Source organism: Ixodes scapularis, unplaced genomic scaffold, assembly GCF_016920785.2.
Source record: "Ixodes scapularis isolate PalLabHiFi unplaced genomic scaffold, ASM1692078v2 PGA_scaffold4__175_contigs__length_147842914, whole genome shotgun sequence".
NCBI classification, from domain to species: Eukaryota; Metazoa; Arthropoda; class Arachnida; order Ixodida; family Ixodidae; genus Ixodes; species Ixodes scapularis.
In genome coordinates, this window is record NW_024609879.1 from 142,724,480 (window position 1) to 142,744,912 (window position 20,433).

The following is a 20,433-nucleotide window of genomic DNA, read 5'->3' on the forward strand; positions in this document are numbered from 1 at the left end:
CGCAGTTTTTCATGTTGCGTCATTAGGCAATAAGAACGCCGTTAAATCAACCCATTTTTTTAATATACAGCATGTAAATTAACGCGCTTAAGGCCCTTTAGGCGTCCTTCAAAAATCGGTTTTTCAACGTATCGTGCTGCAATTTACTACAGAGGTGCAAGCATGTGGCGGAAATCTGTAGTGAAAAAATCAAGAAACGGGAACTTACCACGTTCAAAAGAAAGAAAACACACACTCACACACACACACACAAAAAAAACTGTTTTGAGCAATCCATGCCGCCACTTCGCAGACGATATGCACGCGTAGGAATAAGTGCTGCCGACAGATGGCGTGCGCCGCGTTCTAAGCTTCAATGGTAAAACAAAATGGCTAGGTGGCGTAGCCACTGCCCGATCCAAAGTTCTCAGCCGGATTCATCCATCCATCTATCGACGGCCGGACGGTTATGATAGCAGACGATCCTGCAAAAGAACCCGGGTCGGCCGGCCCTCCCTCGACGCGGTGCACGCCATCTCTCGGCAGCACTTATTCCTACGCGTGCATATCGTCTGCGAAGTGGCGGCATGAATTGCTCAAAACAGGTTTCTTTTTTTTTCTTCTTTTGAACCAGGCAAGCTCATTCCTTCATTTTTACACTGTGAACTTCCATCACCTGATTGCCCAACTGTAGCAAATCGCAGTGCGATACGTAAAGAAACCGATTTTTCCGGGTCGTCTAAAGTGCCTTAGAGGGGTTAGTTTACAAGCTTCATTGTAAATTGCACAAGCACCTGCAGCTTAATTTTTGTCATGAACTTCTGAATAGCTGTGCTTCATAATGAAACAGTATGCGAATTGGTAATGACCTTGACAACAATCATACAGAGACAAGGTGAAAGTCTCGGACGCTGATCAGACAGTATTTGAGACGTTGTATCGCTTGTCGCTTCTTTAGCATTAGGTTCGATTTTCTGAACGCCATCAGTGTCCACCAGCTAGATTGCACCCTCGCCCTGATTGCCATTTTAGCCCACTTCCATATATACTCGAATTAAGAGAAAGTCGTAACTTTTACATTCTTAATTTTCATTCCAAATAAAAATCCTCGAAGGTTACGCAGGGAAAGACAGTCTCTTGGAAGAGATGCACCTAGCGTTCGAAGACGGAGATGTAAGTTTTTATTAAAAAAGAACTCTTTCCTTATCAAAGTTTCTAGAGATGTCGTCCTGTCTGCTTACACTTATGCTACCACGATCGCAGCGGATTGCAGCCGCAGTTGCGAAGCTAGGGAAAGCATTCGAGGCCAGCGTCAACAGGCTGAACTCTCAGAGTGAGTCACTAACTAGTTCAAGGTCCCGTCTGTGCCACCAATCAACGTGAATCAATTAAAACGTTACGTAATTGACTAATCAACAAGCTTGTGTATCAGGTCTACAGAGCAGGGGCGGGGCGTTTATAACAAGGACGTGACATCTGAGGGAAAAAAAAGGATTTGTCAAAGAATTTTCCTCTGGGCTTGTACAATGCCTGCTTACAGCTATGCGGAGTGCAAGTTCGTCAGCTTCAATTGCACAGAGGTTGCGATGATGTCAGAATGCCGAGCTCTTATTGGCCGATTGAAAATAAATAGTGGGTAGACCTCAAGGCATCTAGCTGGCATCTAGTTCTGAGGTCTGCCCACTATCCTTTCAGTGAAAGCCAATCAGAGCTCGGCATCGTTCTGACGTCACCGGAACTCCTGCGAAAGAAGCAGACGACTTGCTTTGCGCATAGGTATATGATAATGGTCACGTGAGGGTAGCAACACTGCCCTACCCTCGAGTCGCTAAATAAAGCGAAGCTTATATAGTGACCCAACCCTACCCTTAGCAAGGTTCTGTTTGGTACAATGCATGATTTAACATAGTCATCTGTGTCACGTGATTTTTGATTTTATTGTAATTTATCTTCACTCGTGAGCATTAGGGAAACCCGACTAACTTTTGAGAATGAAGTACTCCGAGTTGGCTTTATGTGTGACATTCAGAAATACTAGAAAAGTTCGTGTAGATTAATTTCCTTTTTTTTTTCATTTCTGAAATAAAATGAATTTGGGGGCATATATTCGAACGTCACTCGCTTCGAACTCACATTAGACTTTCCTACAAACAAAAACAGGAATAACGATGAAGGAACGGCAGGAGGAACTGACAGCGGCAATGGAGTCCAAGCAGAAAGAGCTCGAAACTATGGTGAGGAATGATCACAACTTGAACTGCACGCAGTGCTATACCCTTTGCAAAAGAAACTCGGCTGCTACTGCGATCGACACCTACAGAGTGAATTATATCAAATGCTTAAAGAATGTTTACTCTAGAAAACCGTCGCCGAAATTAAGCGAGTGTCGTGCCTTAATAAAGAAGTGTAACCTTGGCGGTCAGTTCAGTCATTTTTTCTGACTTCTTCGTAGAACGAACGACGAAGTGTGTGTTTTCCCATGACTTCCAGACGGGCCTATGCGAAGACCTAAAACAACAGCTGAGTCTCCCCGACATTCGCGTCGCAGAACTACAAAGTCAACTTGACTCGATCACCTCTGAGAAAAGCAAGTTATGTCCATTCTTAAAAAAAAAAAAAAAAAAAAAAAACACTAGTTTTTACACTTCTACGTGGCAGTATTTTGGTGTCTGTTGCTTTACGAGCAGTTCTAGTATTTTAGTGAAAAACCCGAGACTGAGGTATTGACAGTCGTTCTCCTTCTCTTCCTTGTCGTCGTCTGTCAATACCCCAGTCTCGGTTTTTTCACTAAAATGTTTGATATACACCACCTCACTTGCTCCCTTGCGTTCTGCTCATTAAGACTTCTAGTAATGTGAACAGGTGCACATTAAATTTAGATGTTGTTCCGTTCAACTTTTGTCACGGAAGAACGAATTATGAAGCAAAAAAAACTTGAACGCTTAAAATCACGCCTTGGATTTTTAAAGATTTAAGTGGCTGTAGATTAAATAAAACGGGTGTTTTGGGGAACAGTACTACCTGGCACCCCGCTACGGGTATCATTTAAAATGTTTTTCGGTTTCCGCGCTTCTGTGATTCTCTCGAACGTATATCAACGTTGCGGAGACAGGTTTTGGTAGTCCCACGACATCCTGTTTCAGTGTCGTACCCGTAATGATAAGAAAGCACGATTGAGACAGGATATTTAATCGGAATAGCGTAAAATGTATTTTATTTTTTTTATACAGCAAATTATCATTTGGAGCGCTTCAGATGCATATAATACTGGCTAGAGTGCCTTCATGTGCGCTTCGCATAGAGTGATGCCAACTGCCTGTTTCCCTTTCCCACACCCTCTTCCGCCGCCATTTTGTTCCTCTCATTGTTTCCCCGTGCGCCGGAAAGTGGCCTTTGTGTCCATCGGTAATCCCATCCGAGGGGGAAAATGCTAATCCTCCCTCCGTGGGTTCCACAACGCTGCTCCGAACTTCTGAGATAAGGTGCTTGTTTCCGGGAGGGTTATAAGCCCCACGGATTATCGCCGAGGAACAAAATGGCTGCTGGTTTGTCGGCGAGTGGTATTACAAAGGGTGGCATTAGGGAGCCTTCATGTGCGCTTTGCTAGGGTGATGCCACCCTTTGTAATACCACTCGCCGACAAACCAGCAGCCATTTTGTTCCTCGGCGATAATCCGTGGGGCTTATAACCCTCCCGGAAACAAGCACCTTATCTCAGAAGTTCGGAGCAGCGTTGTGGAACCCACGGAGGGAGGATTAGCATTTTCCCCCTCGGATGGGATTACCGATGGACACAAAAGCCACTTTCCGGCGCACAGGGAGACAATGAGAGAAACAAAATGGCGGTGGAAGAGGGTGTGGGAAAGGGAAACAGGCAGTTGGCATCACCCTATGTGAAGCGCACATGAAGGCACCCTAGGTGGCATCACCCTAGCAAAGCGCACATGAAGGCTCCCTAATACTGGCACATGGTCGGTAACCACAAAGTTAGAGTGCTCATTTCGTCTTTTTTTTTTTTTTTAAATTTTGTGCAGCCAATGTTGAGCGGATTATGCAGCTGGCTGAAGAAGAGCTGAAGCTTCTACAGAGAGAAAAGGATGATGCCGAACGCGAGGTTCGGAAGGCCCAGGTACGACGTTAAAAATGGGCGGAGATGTCTGACGAGTAATGTTATTATTTGAAAACACACTCCCCGCTTTTTAGGCGTTAGTTTAAAATTGATTAGTTTACCAGCGATGCGTTCAAGTATAAATTTCGACGTATTCAAAATACGGTGGGCAAGGTACGCTATTAAGCGAATGTGCTTGCAATATGAGCTTTCGCGTACACAACATCGTTCGGAATGAATTCTCTCTACCAACGCAACACGTCGCGGACGCTATACATAAACTCTCTAATGTCTCCTAGTGTCTGTGAAACATGAGAGTGTAGACATTGAGTTTAAAACTAATGAGACCGAGGGATAGTTTGATATATTCGATACAATTAAGGTAAAGTATATTCAAGAAAGATGTACATGCTTCTGTGAACTGGGACCAAAGTTAGTGTTGTTTTTTGGCAGTAAACTCTTGTTTTTCTCGGCGCAGGAGGAAAAGGAGATGTTGGCCAACTTTCTGGAAACAGTTGCCGAACACTTCAGCACCCTATGCGACTTCTCGACGAGACCAGACGCGTCCGTCGTCGAACTTGTCGACGCGGGAATTCACGAGCTCTCTGAGGAGTGTCTGCAATCAAAATCAAGGTTCAAATATTTCGTTTTTAATTGATCAACAACAACAACCACAAAGGTCACCAAAAAGGTGTGATTGTCAGAGTTTGGTTTCTGTGATCAATGATTTCGATCCTGAAAACCTTGTGATGTCTTTAATCAGAACGTCCCCGTAGGATCATCATTTTTGTCTGGAACTTTTGACATGCAAGTCTCGTTTGTCTCACGATGGGGTCGTCGTTGATTCCACTGAAAACTCTTCAACAAATGAGACAATAATTTTTTATGCTCGGCAAGTTTGTAATGCATAAAGTGCATACGCGATTTTGTGTTGAATCTCATTACTCTGATTATTGATTTGAGATTTCGATTGCAGGGCGGATCAGGCTGAAGACAGTGTTCGTGCACTGGAAGCCAATAAGGGTGAGAGCAGAGCTGCGAACTCGCATAAAATAACTAGTGAAGTGTTTTAATTCGTTACCATATCATCACTAAATATTGGTACAGTGACATTATCATTCAGCGTTGGCAAATGTAAAGAAATTGTGTTGGTGAGCAATCGCAGTAAATCTAGACCTCATGAAATATCTTAAAAGTGTACAAAACGCAACTTTTGGAAAGGAATCGTAACTGTAACTAGATACATTCGTAAAGCACCTGAATGTAATTATAACCTAATTATATTTCAAGTCATCAATTTACTGTACCCGTAACTTGATTACCTCTAACAATAATCTCTTAGAGCTCTAGGTGAGTGTGACAGATTAGTTACTAATTAAAATCGGTCCTAGTTCCTAACATGTGCCCTGCATGCGTTTCATGAATGTACAGGGCTTTTTATAGGCCTACAGATTCGCTTAAAGAACCGTGAAAGCTGCACAGATGCGGTTTGTGCAGGTGAGAATTATATGGTCAGGGGGACATAATATACGGGTCTAATCGCCGTGATTTATATGCAAATTAACTATTTAATATGTAAATAATTTTTTTTACTTACTGGGAATGTACATATCGTTTCAATTTGAAACTTGTTGAGCCTCATTAGAAACCGCTACATCAGTCAAATTTAGAAAGGCCAAATTTAGAAAGGGGACTGCGAGTTACCGGTTAGGCAGAAGGCGCAAGGCCTTCTGCCATAGCCTCCTCTATACTCACAAGCCTGGCAGTTCGACGATGGAGCCATGGAGTGTCCGGTCGCAGATTTGGAGCGCGAGGATCTGGTAGCACAGAGCATCAAAGAGTAATTTCTCGGGGAACTTGGACATCAGCGCACAGCTTTCGCAGCGGCGAGGACCCGAAACACACTCGTTCGCTCGGAAGAAGTGTGCTTCGGCGTCTCGCCGCAGCGGGGGGCCAGTCACGTGGCTTTCCTCTCACCCGTTGTCTGCCGCTCCACCTTTTCCATTTCGGCGGCCGCTTCTCGTGGCGATCTGCCAGGCTTTATTTCTAAGAATGACTGATTTAGGGGTTTTCGATGGCGCTCAGCAAGTTTCTGATTGAAATTATGTGTTTATTGTCATCAATAAAAAAGCTAAATAAAAATGGTCAATTATCTGACTTATTGTGACGATTATCCCCCTGTATTATACCCCTCTCGCCGCATGACTCAACTGCACAGACCACATTAGTGTAGCTTTATACGGGCATAAAAACGGTCGGGTTAGCTAGCGTTAATATTTAGTCGTCCCTTATCTCCTTGACGTGCCGAAGCCTTCGACTTAATGGCTCGTATACGCATAGGTTTTTTTTAGCTGCCATGAAACGTTAAAATTAAAACATAGGATATACCGATATTAGTTTCCCACATATGTTTCATTAGGGGCTTGACTTGACAAATGTTTTGTTTTTACATTTTGAGCAGAGGCACTCTCGGCTGAGAATCAAGCACTGATGGAAAAACTTCAGAATCACGAGGTTGTTTTGGTAAGAACTCTACTGGTTGCCACGTGATCTATGGGACTATGGAAAATGTGCGCAGTCACTTGAGCTTTGAAGAAATTTGTCGAAAAAGAGGCACACGGACACTCATCAAAAAATAAAATGTGCGATATTTCCTGTCAGTGACAAACTTCAGTGCTGAAACATATAACTTTCTAGAAAATATTCCGAAGCCAATTTGGCCAGTGTAAACCTCGTACTCCACTACTAACAAGCATTACATGTACTATCGGATACGAATTAAATGCGAAAAGCGGAGCGAGTGGCCTTCGATACATGTATGGACAAATTTAAAGGCAGCTAGACTCGGTGACAAGGCAAGGAGTAAAGCGGAAGCTCCTCCCACCTCTTTTGAGCTTCCACTTTTTTCTTAACCTGTCACCGTCTATAGACCGATTTTTCGTGGCGGCTGCCATGTGGAATTCGGACGTAGCTCAGTTGGGAAAAAAGATGAAATCACTTTATTCGCCGACTCAAATCGCTAAAACTCAAGGGGTTCGTGCCAATAGTTCTACTTCTATCCTTGCTACTCTTTTGTTTAATGCAGTTATGCTCAAACCATTTACTTTAGTTTTTGTCGCTCAACCCAACTTACGTCATATTTCAAGATGGCAACCGTAGCAGGAAACTGCGGAGTGGAGAGGGGGAACGAACTAAGCTATGCACCGATGTTCATAGCTAAGAGGCTATGAACATCGGAGAAGGCGCGCACCCTCGCAACCCCCTTTCCACCGCATAGTGCTTTATCAGGTGCTAGTTGCCTTTAGCTAGCGCAGTATGTGTCCTAGGCAACGCGCTCTGCTGTTCGGATTTTATTTGTACTCGATAGTAGGTAGTCTGCAAAAATTGCTCAAGCAGGAATAGAGAAAAACTCGTAACGCACCGTCTGCGCTAGTGAAGGGGGCAAAAACATTGTCAGTTTTTTTGGCATTTTGCCTGTGCCTCAAATCCGAATGTATTCCTTGAAAAAAAGACAAAAACAGTAAAAAATCGTCAGAGAGTAGGAGAAAACAAGCACGACGTCTAGAGTGAGTAACAGCCAGCAAAAAATATTACAATTGAACGATTCATTACCAAAAAGTTATATTCACATATATATCCCTTATTTTCACAAATTAGGAACAAAACCTGACCACTGGGAATTTCAAAGCTTGCATCGTCTACTGCCTATCTTTGTCCTTGTTTATTGTCAATCTGTATCCCCAATCTGTAAGACTGAACCAACTCGCCTGCATGGCCACTTTGATTCCCATTTTCGTCTGCAACCACACTTTCTAGTTGGAGAGCGAACAGCTGCGCTTGCAGCTTGTCAACGCAGAGAACACCCTCTCTCAAACTAAGAACGAAATAGAAACGTCAAAGCAGAGTGCCTGCGACGCCCTTCTTCAACTGCAAGCCCTACTGCAAGATCTGGCTGGAGACACAAGCGTTTCCTCTGCAGACTTTAACGGAGCATTCCTCGGGCGAGTCACTCATTTATGCGCATCTCTTTGAGTACGACCTATGAACCAGCTCGTTAGCAACACGTTTTTGTCTCTAAACCAAACCGGGATAGGTCTGAATGTGCATACGGACTCCCAGACAAATAAAGGGATATACTTCCCAAATGAGAAAATGACAACAAAAAATGAAAAGATGATCCATTGGTTAATTCTTAGGGAATGCGTGAGCATGACCCTTGGAGACGCCACACATGTATCCCTTTGGGAAACGCTACCGCTGTCCCCTTCACTTTTCTGTTTTGTCTTTCTCTTTTGCTTCCTCTATTTTTCGCTGCCTGCTTTTGGCCTGTTATGGGCTTACTTTTAGCGTTTCCTAAAGGAGGACCTGTGTGGCGTTTCCCGACGGTCATGCTAACGCATTCCATAAGAATCCACCAATGGATCTTTCTGCAATTTTGTTCATCCCTTTTCTTTTCTCTGCCTGCCGGTCATCCATATCATTCGTGGAAAGAACCACATCCATATCACTCGTAGAGGGAACCGCATCCATCGTTTTAACTACTCACACACACATCACAGCCCACGTACCGCTATTACGGAAACCCAGAGCGAAGAACAACCGGCGACGGCATTGAGGCAACTGAACACTCCCGCATTCCACCGTGCCGCGGCGCAGAAGCGCGGCACCTCCTCCTCTCTGGCTCCGTACAAGCTGTGCGCGTGACTTTGCCGAAAACGGAAGCGCTCGTTTTGACGAAGACCCGGTGGTGTCTGTCAGTTTGTCAGCGCCGGGGAGAGAGGGAGAGGTGGTGAAGTCAGCGTTTTGGACTAATGGGAATGTCGCTCACGTCACCTCCCCTCCTCCCTCTCTCTCTTCCGGTGCCGATAAACGAAAGACACCACTGGGTTTTCGTCAGAACTGGTTTCTAATGCTAACGCATTAAAACATTGTTTGATGTACACCACTAAAAGACATAAGGTGATTGCGCTAGCATCAAACGTGTCGGTCCTCAGGAGATGAAAAGACAGTCTCGTCCTTACTGAGGAAGCCTGGGAGATGGTCAAAAGAGGTAACCAAAAATGAGGAGAGAGAAGGATTCGCAACATATCGGTGCTTAGCGCCTAGCCACGGTAGCGGCCATTCTCTGAACCACATTTCTTTGAAACACATTTCTCAATGACGAAATATGTTTTAGAGAATGACCGCTGCTGTGGCTTGACGCTAAGTACTAAGCTACTCAATTGCAATCCGGTCCTCGCCTCTTTTTTTGCGGCGGCTGGACAGCTAATCATTTGGCGGGCAACTGTTGGCTTTCTCTCTGCGTAAAGAAGACTCTGAAAGTGTCGTAACATGGTGAGGCCAGCATGACGAAGCTATTTTTTGGGTTCTATATGATGAAGGACAACGCACGCCTTTGTGATTTGTTCTAAGCCTCTGTCGTATTGTCTCACAGAAACAACCGCAAACAAGGGCACGCTAACATCCTTGTGGTCTTGTTTTATTTACAGAATCGAAGGGGACATCTTGCGCCGAAAAGAACAAAGCAGTGAGTTAAATGTTTTTTTTTCTAAAAAAATAGTGAGTGTCAAAGAGACTGAGATCAATTTCTTTCTTTCTATCGTTCTGTGGTGAATATCAGTGCGTCATCTGGAGACGGTGCATCAGCTAAAGGACGTCTTCAAGAGCCTGCACGACGAACGGGATGAACTCGCAGCCCAGGTTCATCAGATGGCGTGCGACAAGGAGACAAAAGAACACGCTCTTGCAGACCTCAAGGTAAGATTTGCGTTGAGTTGTATTTCAATTTTTTAATGTACATTTACTCAACGTCGAACCTTGAAGTTTGCTTGTCGGCACAAACATCGGAAAATTTGTTATATTTTGTTGTTTCTCTACTTTTTGTATGCAAGGAGGAAATTTGTGACTTTACTGATTGTGATGTGATGAAAGCAGGTGATTATTTGTCCCAGAAATGAAGTATGGGCAGTCAATAAAGCGATAGTAGCGGTGACGTCACTGCTCGGGATTGAAGGAAAGGAGAAAACTTGGCATTACATATCTTGTCTCCGGAAGCTGTGTTTGTTATATGCCACGAATTCTGTCACCGACGCTCAGAAGTTTCGAAATCGACTTTCATTTTGGTCTGCTTGCTTTTGGGTGAAGTACTTCGTGAAGAAATATCCATCTAAAAGATTTGGAAAAATGTTGTGTATTAAACCCCGATGTTTTTATTATAACCCTCAACACAATTAATTCCTCTTATTACTGATTACGACAAATGACAAACTACTGTTCCAGCAAAACATGTTTTTCTAAAAAAGTAATACCGGTATGTCATCTCTTGAAACATAATCACAGTACACAACTTTCGCTTTACACATACAAAATTGGAGAACGACATTGCAAAATAAGAGTGTTTGGTGTAAAACTTTTGACCGAAATTTTATGGCCTTACTTCGTGATGAAGCTGCGAAGTACCGCTTTTATACACGTACTTGGAATCTGTTAATATATCGATAATTATTTGCTAGAATCAAGAATAATAAGAACGGAAGATTTTTTGTCTTCTGGATTGCTGATTACAAAATGTTTTGCAGGCCGATATTACCGGTCTCTATGGAGCGATATCAAACTACGAGGAGGAGCTAGCTGAGGCACACGCAGAGGTGGAATCGATGAGGTGAGTCAGCTGTTTTCGCAGCGTTCTGAGACAGAACATTGGGCCTGTTAGGGCGCGTTCACACTCTTGCGACCGAGTAAGACCGGGAGAGACTAGACCGGTTTTTAAGCCTCTTGCGATGTCTTAGGACCAGCTCCGCTCCAGCGCATCCGGTCCTAAGAAGTCGCAAGAGGCTTAAAAACCGGTCTGGTCTTTCTCGGTCTTACTCGGTCGCATGTATGTGAACGGCGCTTTATGTGTATAAGTGCAACCAGTTATATTGATTCCTTCCAGAGCGGCTTATAAACTCATACTATGGTACTTCGTGAATTGAAAAGGATACTTACCACGTGGCCAAATATATTACATTCGTTTCACTAACAGTTTGCGCAGCTTTCTGATTTGGTCTCTCATGTAGGTCTCTTTTAGATTTGTGCAGGTGAACGTATTTACTTGCAAACACTGCTGTTACATTTGTGCATAAAAAGTATTAAATGAAAGATATGTTATAAACGAACTGAGTAAAATTGCCTCGTGGCATTTTTTATGCTAAGTTCAGTTTTTTTTATGCATATTCATTTATATTCATTTATACACCTTTATAAAAAAAAAAAATTAAAATCAACAAGGCGGAGCCTTTGTAGTAAATGAAAAAAGCTTAGTTGCGTTTGAATTTCTCTTCTGTGACGCCGGCAACTACATGTTTTTTTATGATGACTAGCCTTTGTAAAAATAGCTAAAAATAGGTCTTACTACTTAAATGTAAAGAATGACTGGACCACGTCAAGTAGGACTCCATAAAAAGCCTAGTTTGATTTCGAGTCTTGATTGTTTGTACTTTGTGCATGCGAAACTAAGCCAAGAGATTGCTCACCTAGGGCTGCGGCCGACTTGGAGGAGCACTCGGTTGAAGAGAAGGAGAAGATGGTACTTTTGCTTCTTGAGAGGGAGGATACATTGAAGCAGCTACAACAAAAGCTCCAGGTAGGATTTCTCACACTCTTTAGAGCCCCCTTCTCCCGCTCCCCCTCCCCCAATCCCTCCACCCTCCCGTTCCCCCCTCCCCCTTCCCCTTGTCTCTCTCGAAAAAAGATCAAAGCATATATTTCTAGGTAATTGTGTTGTGTGGTTGCTTAGACAGCGAAAGTTAGTCACGCCCAATGGGCACCTGGTGTCTCCACTGCAGATAAGAAATCTAGACAGTATACTTCCACTGCTAGCTTGGGGTCTTAAACGTGCACCACGCAGTAGTGATACACGACCCCTCGCTGGTAGGACGCTCAACCAGATCAAAATGGGTAGGGATTGAACCCACGATCCCTGGGTTCTACAGCGCGAGCTCTGACTCCACGCGCTCCGAACTGCTGTGCGCTAATGTACTTGTCCACCGATTCCCTTTTTTTAAGGAGCGAAACTAAGTCCAGTCCATCGCAACATGCTCTTATGTGTAAAATTTCGCGAATGAATTTTTCATTCATAGAAGTCACATGGTCACGTTGTTCCAGGTCACGTCACTGTGCCACATAGTATCAGGTCACGTGAGGTCACCGTGTCACGTGGGACCGTGACGTCATGGGGTCCAAGTTCAGAGGTTGAGCGTGACGTTACATCTCCTTTCAGGATCAACGACCGATCCGAAAATAGATTCGTTGTTTTAAAACGCTCCTTGCAATGGGTACTGTTAGTTTCCCAATATTTTGACATTGTGGCAGGAAACTACGTTTTCTTTCGAAAAGTGTGGCTATTCGAAGTCTTTCATGTTGAAAAGACATAATACTGCAATCCTATATGCGGTCGTAAACATACTCTACCCAATACAGTCACTCACGAAAGTCGGCGCTACGACATTGGGAGCTCAAGCAACTGAAATGGGCATGCCATGCTTTTAAATTGAGACAGATATCAGGTGCCGTATATTTGATAGGTCATTCGATGAAGACAACTAATCAACTCGTCGGCGATAAGCATGCACTTTACATTACTTGCAAATGTGCTGTGGCCCTCTGGTATCAGAACTTGCAATCCTATAGTCCCAGCAGACTGCATATGTAACATGACAAAAATCACAAAACTGTAGGTAAAAAAGACACGCACTGTAATATATTTTTTAGTGCATGTGCCGCTTTTACCCGCACTTTCGGGTTTTTTGTCATGCTAAATATTCACTAGCTCGTTTGCGCCCTTACATTTAAAAGGCATATCTCTGTTCTTGGAACTATTTTTTTAAACTTATAAACAGGAAACTCAGTCTTCTCTGGATGAGATGCGAGAAAACACCACCGCGCTGCAGCAAGAGCTGGAGACTTTGAGGTTAGTGCTTAGAATTACCTGGATCATGTGTTTGGCGCAAGATACTAGAGTTAAAAAAAAAGCTCGAGGTACACCTAAGCATTTCTTATTAGTTGCGAATGCGAAAGCATGCAAGCCGCTCGTCCGCTCCTTTTGTCGTCTGCTCGTCCGCTCCTTTTGTCGTCTGCTGCGTACTAGCACGCGCACGCGCTTCGGGATCTTGGAGGCTATGGCGCAGCGGCCAATGGAACCGAAGGCGAATCGCTCCTATTGCGTTCGCGGCGGAAACTAGGAGCCGTTTTCGCGCTTCAAACTGATGACGTCAGCTCGCTCCATGAGAGAGTTGATGCTTTCGCATTAATACTTTGGTCGATCGCTCGTTACGGTGAAGTTTTTTAAAGTCTCAATGCGTGCCTGTCTGACAAACAGCGTTTTCCTTATACGTTTCTCCAATATGACACGAATGCCGTCGAATGCGTGAATTGATTGAATTCAACATAACGTATACCGTTGCGCTGAAGTTGGGTGTTGAAATCACAGACAATGTTTCCAAATTCTTTTACGTGAACAGTTTCGAGCTCCTTTTCGTACGTTTTCAATGTTTATAATATAGTTTTTTTTTTTAATTTAGCTATGGTGCATTGCAGAAGTAATTCGTAGGGTTAATAATTAGCCAATGATATTGTCGGTAAGTGCGTGTTTTGTTCATGCAACTAAGAACTCACCTTCAAACAATTAGGGCGAAGGAACTGATGGCAAATGACGAGCGTGAGAAGATGGCTGACATGCTCGTTGAGAAAAACGACGCAATCTCACATCTTGAGGACAAAATTAAGGTATATCAGTATGCTGTTTTGTAATATCACCGCTCCTTTGTGAAAAAAAAAAAAAAACATTAGCAAGTTGTAAATGTTTTAGAAAAATACAACTACTATGTAGCATTTTTATTCCTATCTGATTTTATAGATTTAGTGATTGCTTTAATTACTACCGCTTAAGAGTGTTTCTAGATTAAACCTTTCAATGGGGTTGCAGATCTGGTTCATGATGCTTGGTATATCAAATGAAGCTGATGAGATCAAGATAAATGTGTTGATTAGGTGGATATTTCTTTTGTGAAGGCAAGCGAGGCGGAACTAGCAGAGCTGAAAGTAGAAAAATTGGCCACATTGGAAATTACAAGCGCTCTTAGGTGAGGAATGTTTTGTTCCAATATTAATTTACCTGAATTGGGCAGGTGAACTTAGCCCACATATAAAAAATATTAGATGTGAGGTGACCGTGTGTAAGGGAGTAAAAAGAAACCTGTTATATGGTCATACATTCATTTTTGTTTGGCCACCTGAATTACAAAGAGACATTTCTTATCTAATGTATATTAAACTCTATTATATAATTTACTGGTATCATGCCCTATCATTTACTACGTTCCCCTGCTGAATAATTATAAATTTTCAGTAATCAGTCGTGTAAATATTACACGAAGATATAATAAATAAAAACACGAAACATTGCGAAATTTCAGATTCACGCGAAGCTGTGTAGGAAAGCGACTATTTTCTTAACTTGAAAACCTGACAAAAAAATGTCTTCAGGGCACAAAACGAGGAGTTGTCAAAGCTTGCCGCCGAAGTCAACGAAAAGTTGAAGCAAGAAATGGAGCTCCGTGATGTGCCTAAAAACACAATCCAGGCGAGTTTTTTTTTGTATTACTTCAGCTTCAATTGCGGTGTTTTACACAGAGGCTCGTTTGATTAGGACTGCACACAATGAAAAGGTTTAGAATCGCGCACAAAGAGGCAAGCACAAAAGAGGAAGGAACACAGCGCCTGTTTGTGTTCCTTCCTTGTTTGTCCTTGTGTCTTTGTGCGTAATTTTTAACCATGTTCAACACGAGAACAGCTGTCAGCAGTGTGCCAATTACGAATTATATGACGTAAATCGGACTTTAATACTGTGAAAAAATCTGCAGTATAAGGAGTGCAATAAATGTTTCCAGTGTTTCCAGTACTACAAACTGTGCAGTGCATATAAGACACAAGAAATATGAGATTCATAACCACGAGAACGCTCAATAACAGTGAGTCGTATTGTATGTATTGCAAGCAAATTGTAACGGCAGTTGCTGATTGTGCACGAAGAAAATATACAACCAAAGCTTGAAAACTGCGATATGACTCTATATATAATAATAGCCTGATGAAGTCTTCAAATTAAAATACAGTTGATATAATTACTATGCAACGGAACGACGCTTTACCAAACAAACGCAATGTGATCTAGTTGACCAGCAAGTTGACGAGATAAAACTTGAAGTTGACAAGAAACTCTTGAAAGATGTAACTACGAGCTCACCCATGCTGATCTAGTGTTTGGATAATCTTGCTACATGTCGTCACTAGTCATTCTTATAGAAAACAATCATAGCTGTAGTGCTGTGGCGTGTCACAGGTAGCAATATGATTTCTTTCGTGTTGAACCGTACTCAGGTGGAGGAGCGTGAAACACAAACCACCGAAGACACCGGCGGAGCAGACAGTAAGGTTCAGGTTAGTTTCAATTTATATTCATGAAACCTACGACTTCCCGCTGTGTTAAATACGATACCTTGCTTTGATATAAAATATTTTGGGTAATTTGAGCAGTCAATCACGCTGCTTCATAAAAATTTGGGGAAGCCTATAATCTGTTTTGTTGGGCACACAAGGAATATATTTTCTTCACTCGTTATAGTAAAGAAATTAATAATCCTTTTAATTTATAAGTTTCAAAATAAATAAATAAATAAAGATGCAAATTATTATCGTTCCTCAGTCAATAAAATTGCGACATTTACCGATAGTGGCAAAGAACATATCACGAGGCAAGAGCCGTGATCATAATAAATTACGCCCTGCGTTTTGTAAACTGTCACTAACTGTAGCAACATGATAAACACCGTCAAAATATATAGCTTTAATTAATTTGTTTTGTGAATTGGCATTGTTTGATAATAGTTTTATCATTAACTTCCCTTCCCGAATATAGCTCGAAGAGGCCTTGAAACAGCTCGATCAAGTGAACAGTGAGCACAAGAGGTGCAAGTCTGAGTACGAATGCCTCACACGTGAATGTGCGGAGCAGCTTGAGAAACTTGAGGTGTGTTTGCGGTCTCAATTTCTGCAAACTTCTTTTAAGTTTTGGACTGTTAAAAAATTTTCACAAAAGAGAATAGAACATTTAATTGCCCTACCGTACTTTGGAAGGGTGTAATCTCCTCAGTACAGGCGCTGGGGAGGATCATCGATTCAAGAATATTGTTTTTGAAACATTTCTGATTTAGTTTTTAAGGGATATTGTAGGCTACACGTTTGGTTTTATTCGAGACTTTTCTTTTTCATGAATCATCATAATTTTTTAATTAGGTCCCGCTACTTTGGATATTCAATGCACGTTCAATTTGGCCGTTATGTACTCGGAAATTAAATGAATTAGAAAGAAGTAAATTTACTTTTGCCATTACACTGGAGTTTAAATTTGTATCGGCCTAATATATATAAATTTACCGATATATTGTTTATCTTTATGGAGAGCAGTACTTTTTTTTTTGCCACGAAGAGTCTTTGCGTTTGCAGGCAAAGCTCATAATGGCAGCAGATGTATCATGCACGTATACTTCGTCTCGCCTTATAATAAAATAAAGTAAAGGCGACTGACCCAGAGGTCCAATCACGAGCTACTTAGAGACCACGTAATATTGTACTCTGATATTTGTCTGATACGGACACTAGAACATCATGTCACATGGTGTCTCATTGGTGCTTAGGCCTGATGGCCCGTAAGCACGGCTATGGTAAATCGTAGTTTGAGGCAAATTATGGTGCCTAAAGTGTGAAAGTTAACTACATTGAATCTATTTGCTATATGGGTAAAAACGGAGGAAATGTAAAAGAAGTGTGAACTTACTTAAAATCGAAAGAATATAACACGGAGGACAAGCGCAGGACAACCACGTTTTTTCGTTTAGCAACAACGTTTATTTTGGGCAGGAAATTTGCCCAAAATTTCCTACCCAAAATAAACGTTGTTGCTAAACAAATAAAACGTGGGTTGTCCTGTGCTTGTCCTCCGTGTTTTATTCTTTCGATTTTAATTATTCATGTCGAACTCGCTCACTTTTACCAGTCCAAGTGTGAACTGTAGCCTTCTATTCTTCCAGCAATCGTACTTGGACAAGAAGAAAGAGCTTGAGAAAGCCATGAGCGAAAAGAAAGACCAAGTCAAGCTTCACGACGAGGCAGCGAAAGCGGTAATCTCAGATAGTAGAGTAGTTGACACGAAACTCAATGTTGCCACTGCTTGTGGCTTAGATTCGCTAGGGCTTACGGGCCCAGAATTCAAAATTGGATTTTTTTTTTTCATTTTGGCACATGAGTTGCGGAAGCAATGGGGAAAGCGATGCGAAACAGCTTGAAGGAACTCCTTGCTCTCTCGTAGTGTCACATAAACAGGGTGTACAAATTTTAATTCATACATATTAAAAAAAATATTGTCAGAGACGAGTGTAGTTTTCGCCATGTATTTATCAGGCTGGGTGGACATTAGGCGAGTGAACTGCCGTCATGGTAAGTTGGCTACATAACTAGCATTTCTGAATTAACCTTCTAATTATTCGTTTTAAGAGTCTTGTTGCAAATCCAGCATTTACGGCAATTAGTATTAAAGAAAAAAACGGTTAAAGTGCAGGCGAGCTGGTGTAAGTTATACCTGGTCATTGAAAACCTGAGATTGTGGTTTGAAAAACGAAAAATCGTGAAGTAGTAAGAAAAAGGGAGAGACAACGTCTCAAAGTCGTTGTCTGTCCCTTTGTTTTCTACTTTATCATCATCATGTAGTATTAGAGGGAAGACCAGGTAAAAGAATTTGCAAGATTGCAATGGAATTATTCATTCATTTATTTATTCAGGTTACCTCGCAGAACCTAGAAGACATTGCTGCGAGAAGATACTTGTACATTATCCTCAATGAAAATATTAATTTTCAAATATTAATTAGTAAACTTTTACGTTTCTTAACCCGATTTAAAAATTGCATACAACACGTGCGCCACAAGTCGTGCCCGCAATACTCCGGTCACTTAGTCGTTTGAATAATTTGTTCACTATCTCGGCAGCATGTCCTTGGTGGGTACGCAGACTACCCGAGTGACGACGTGAGTCAAACGACTGCATCACTCATCTAAGCTTTATTTTGGAAAGTGCTTGCGGCGCGCTTGTTGCGCGCAATTTGTGAAATCGGGCTAAGAAATGGGAAATCTTATATATGAATAAAAAAGAAAAACGTAACATTTTTCCAAATTTTTTAATATGTCTGTCTTGTAATTGTAATTGCCACCCGTTCTTCAATTAAGACATGACCCCTAAAAGCAATAATTAAAATATAATTAACAAGCTTTAGTTAATGAGTTAATTTACCATGACGGTTATCCCTCATGAAATGTCCGCCGAGCCTGATAAATGCATGGTGGAGACGGCACTCGTGTAACCCTCACCCATTTTTCTTAAAATTATTTGTTCGAATTAAAAAAATTAGGCACTTTGTATAATATCAAATTGTACTCATTAATAAAAGAGGATCTGAGCGTAGCACACAATATAAAATAAATTGCCTATTACTAACTCATCGATAATTTCTAATTCAACTTGTTGCGCGAAGGTTTTATTGCGACTGAATTAATTAATCAACATAATGTCGCGATATGTGAAGATAATATTTTTATCATACTGACTAAATTGATTAAAAAAATAAAACCACACATTGCTAAAATGCCGTAAATATATTTAATTGTATGGGAAAAGGCGGTTCATTGATTGAAGAATTGGATAAAAAAAGACACGACTATGTTTTCTATATAGCCGAAATGGCTTCGTTTGCCATTTTGTCTAGATTCGGCTAGACTTTTTTTCATTTCGTACTTTCTGTGTCTCTTCCGCAGCGGAAGAGACACAGAAAGTACTAATTGAAAAAGTTGGATAAACAGGAAAAATTTGAGTTCGAAAAATTATTTTGGGCAAATCGAGAATCGATGATTCGCTGACTGTATATATTTAGACTTTGCAAAAGCATTCGATACGGCCTCTCACTAAATCCTGCTACTAAAACAAACAAACAAAAAAAAGGTAGTGCAAGTAACATACTAAAATGGCTTGAATGCTCTCTCCCCCTTCGTCGGCATTTTGTCACAGCTAATAACATCTGCTCCCCTATTCACCCTGTAATTTTTGGCGTACCTCAAGGCACTGTTCTTGGGCCTTAACTTTTTCTTGTCTACATTAACGACCTGTAAAACTGTGTATCATCTTCGATTCATATATTCGCAAATGATCGCGTTCCTTCCAGGGAAATAACTAGTGTTTGCGCTTCAATCTGATATTAACGCTATCATTTCTTTGTGAAAAACGTTGCATATGACGCTAAATTTTAACAAGTGCAAATTCAAGCGAACCTCTCGTTGCCACTCTAACTTACCTTCGAATCTCCCGCTCGAATTCGTCAAATCATATAAGTATTTAGGCGTCCATATTACTTCTAGTTGTAGCTGGGAAATTTACATCGATTTCATTACTAACAAAGCTAATCGTAAGCTAGGGTACTTAAAACGTAACTTTAACTCGGATTCTACTTCTATTAAACTACCGTACTACAAAGCAAGTGTGCATTCATGACTAGAATATGCCTCATCGATTTGGGATCTTGGCGTCGGAATTCTTGTTGATCAATTGGAAATGATTTAAAATAACTCACCGAGATTTATATACTTAAACTACCAACGAGCTGCTAGTGTGTCCTCCATGAAATCTAACCTAGGTCTTTCATCCATAGCTTCACGACGCAAAAGTGCTCGACTTTGTTTATTTTATTAAATATTTTATCCCACCACTTTGGATCACCTTCCTAAACTAAAAGTCATTTCCTGCAATACTAATCTCTTTTTTTGTTTGTTCTTTCAGTCTACGCACCTGTAATGACTCGAACCGCCCTCCTTCTCTAATAGCAATTTTATTATTATTTTCAATTTCTTCCAATCTGCTTTGCAGAATATACCTGATTGATTTCATGTAATAGTATAATATATATATATATATATATATATATATATATATATATATATATATATATATATCGGATTTGCTGATTGCTGGATAGCGAACTGTATAGTATTCAAACGTTTGTGTCGTTTGCACTTATAGTGTTTTTTAATTTTTTTATGTATTACTTTCCCAATTTTCATTCAATTTTTTATTATTTGTTCTACTACTCTCCTTTGTAATGATTTATGGCTTAAAAGTGTGAATAAATAAATACATGAAAAATGTAGGAACATATTAGCTTTTGAGCTCAATGGTCACTTTAACTAAATATAGGCGAAAAATAGGGC

At 41.3% G+C, this 20,433-nt stretch overlaps 1 protein-coding gene across 1 annotated transcript in view; it reads left to right on the top strand.

The window, feature by feature from the left end:
- The window catches only part of LOC115325310 (myosin-11), a 34,311-nt gene that overhangs the window by 7,363 nt on the left and 6,515 nt on the right, over positions 1-20,433 (top strand). Inside the window, exons 6-25 of the mRNA XM_029986021.2 lie at positions 1,094-1,152; positions 1,243-1,312; positions 2,140-2,213; positions 2,470-2,566; positions 4,014-4,108; positions 4,566-4,720; positions 5,064-5,110; positions 6,549-6,610; positions 7,904-8,088; positions 9,577-9,614; positions 9,708-9,844; positions 10,666-10,748; positions 11,606-11,711; positions 12,967-13,037; positions 13,756-13,852; positions 14,138-14,208; positions 14,612-14,708; positions 15,506-15,565; positions 16,044-16,154; positions 17,215-17,304. Of these exons, the coding sequence (XP_029841881.2) occupies positions 1,094-1,152; positions 1,243-1,312; positions 2,140-2,213; positions 2,470-2,566; positions 4,014-4,108; positions 4,566-4,720; positions 5,064-5,110; positions 6,549-6,610; positions 7,904-8,088; positions 9,577-9,614; positions 9,708-9,844; positions 10,666-10,748; positions 11,606-11,711; positions 12,967-13,037; positions 13,756-13,852; positions 14,138-14,208; positions 14,612-14,708; positions 15,506-15,565; positions 16,044-16,154; positions 17,215-17,304 (1,805 nt within the window). The remainder of the gene's footprint in view (positions 1-1,093; positions 1,153-1,242; positions 1,313-2,139; positions 2,214-2,469; positions 2,567-4,013; positions 4,109-4,565; positions 4,721-5,063; positions 5,111-6,548; positions 6,611-7,903; positions 8,089-9,576; positions 9,615-9,707; positions 9,845-10,665; positions 10,749-11,605; positions 11,712-12,966; positions 13,038-13,755; positions 13,853-14,137; positions 14,209-14,611; positions 14,709-15,505; positions 15,566-16,043; positions 16,155-17,214; positions 17,305-20,433) is intronic.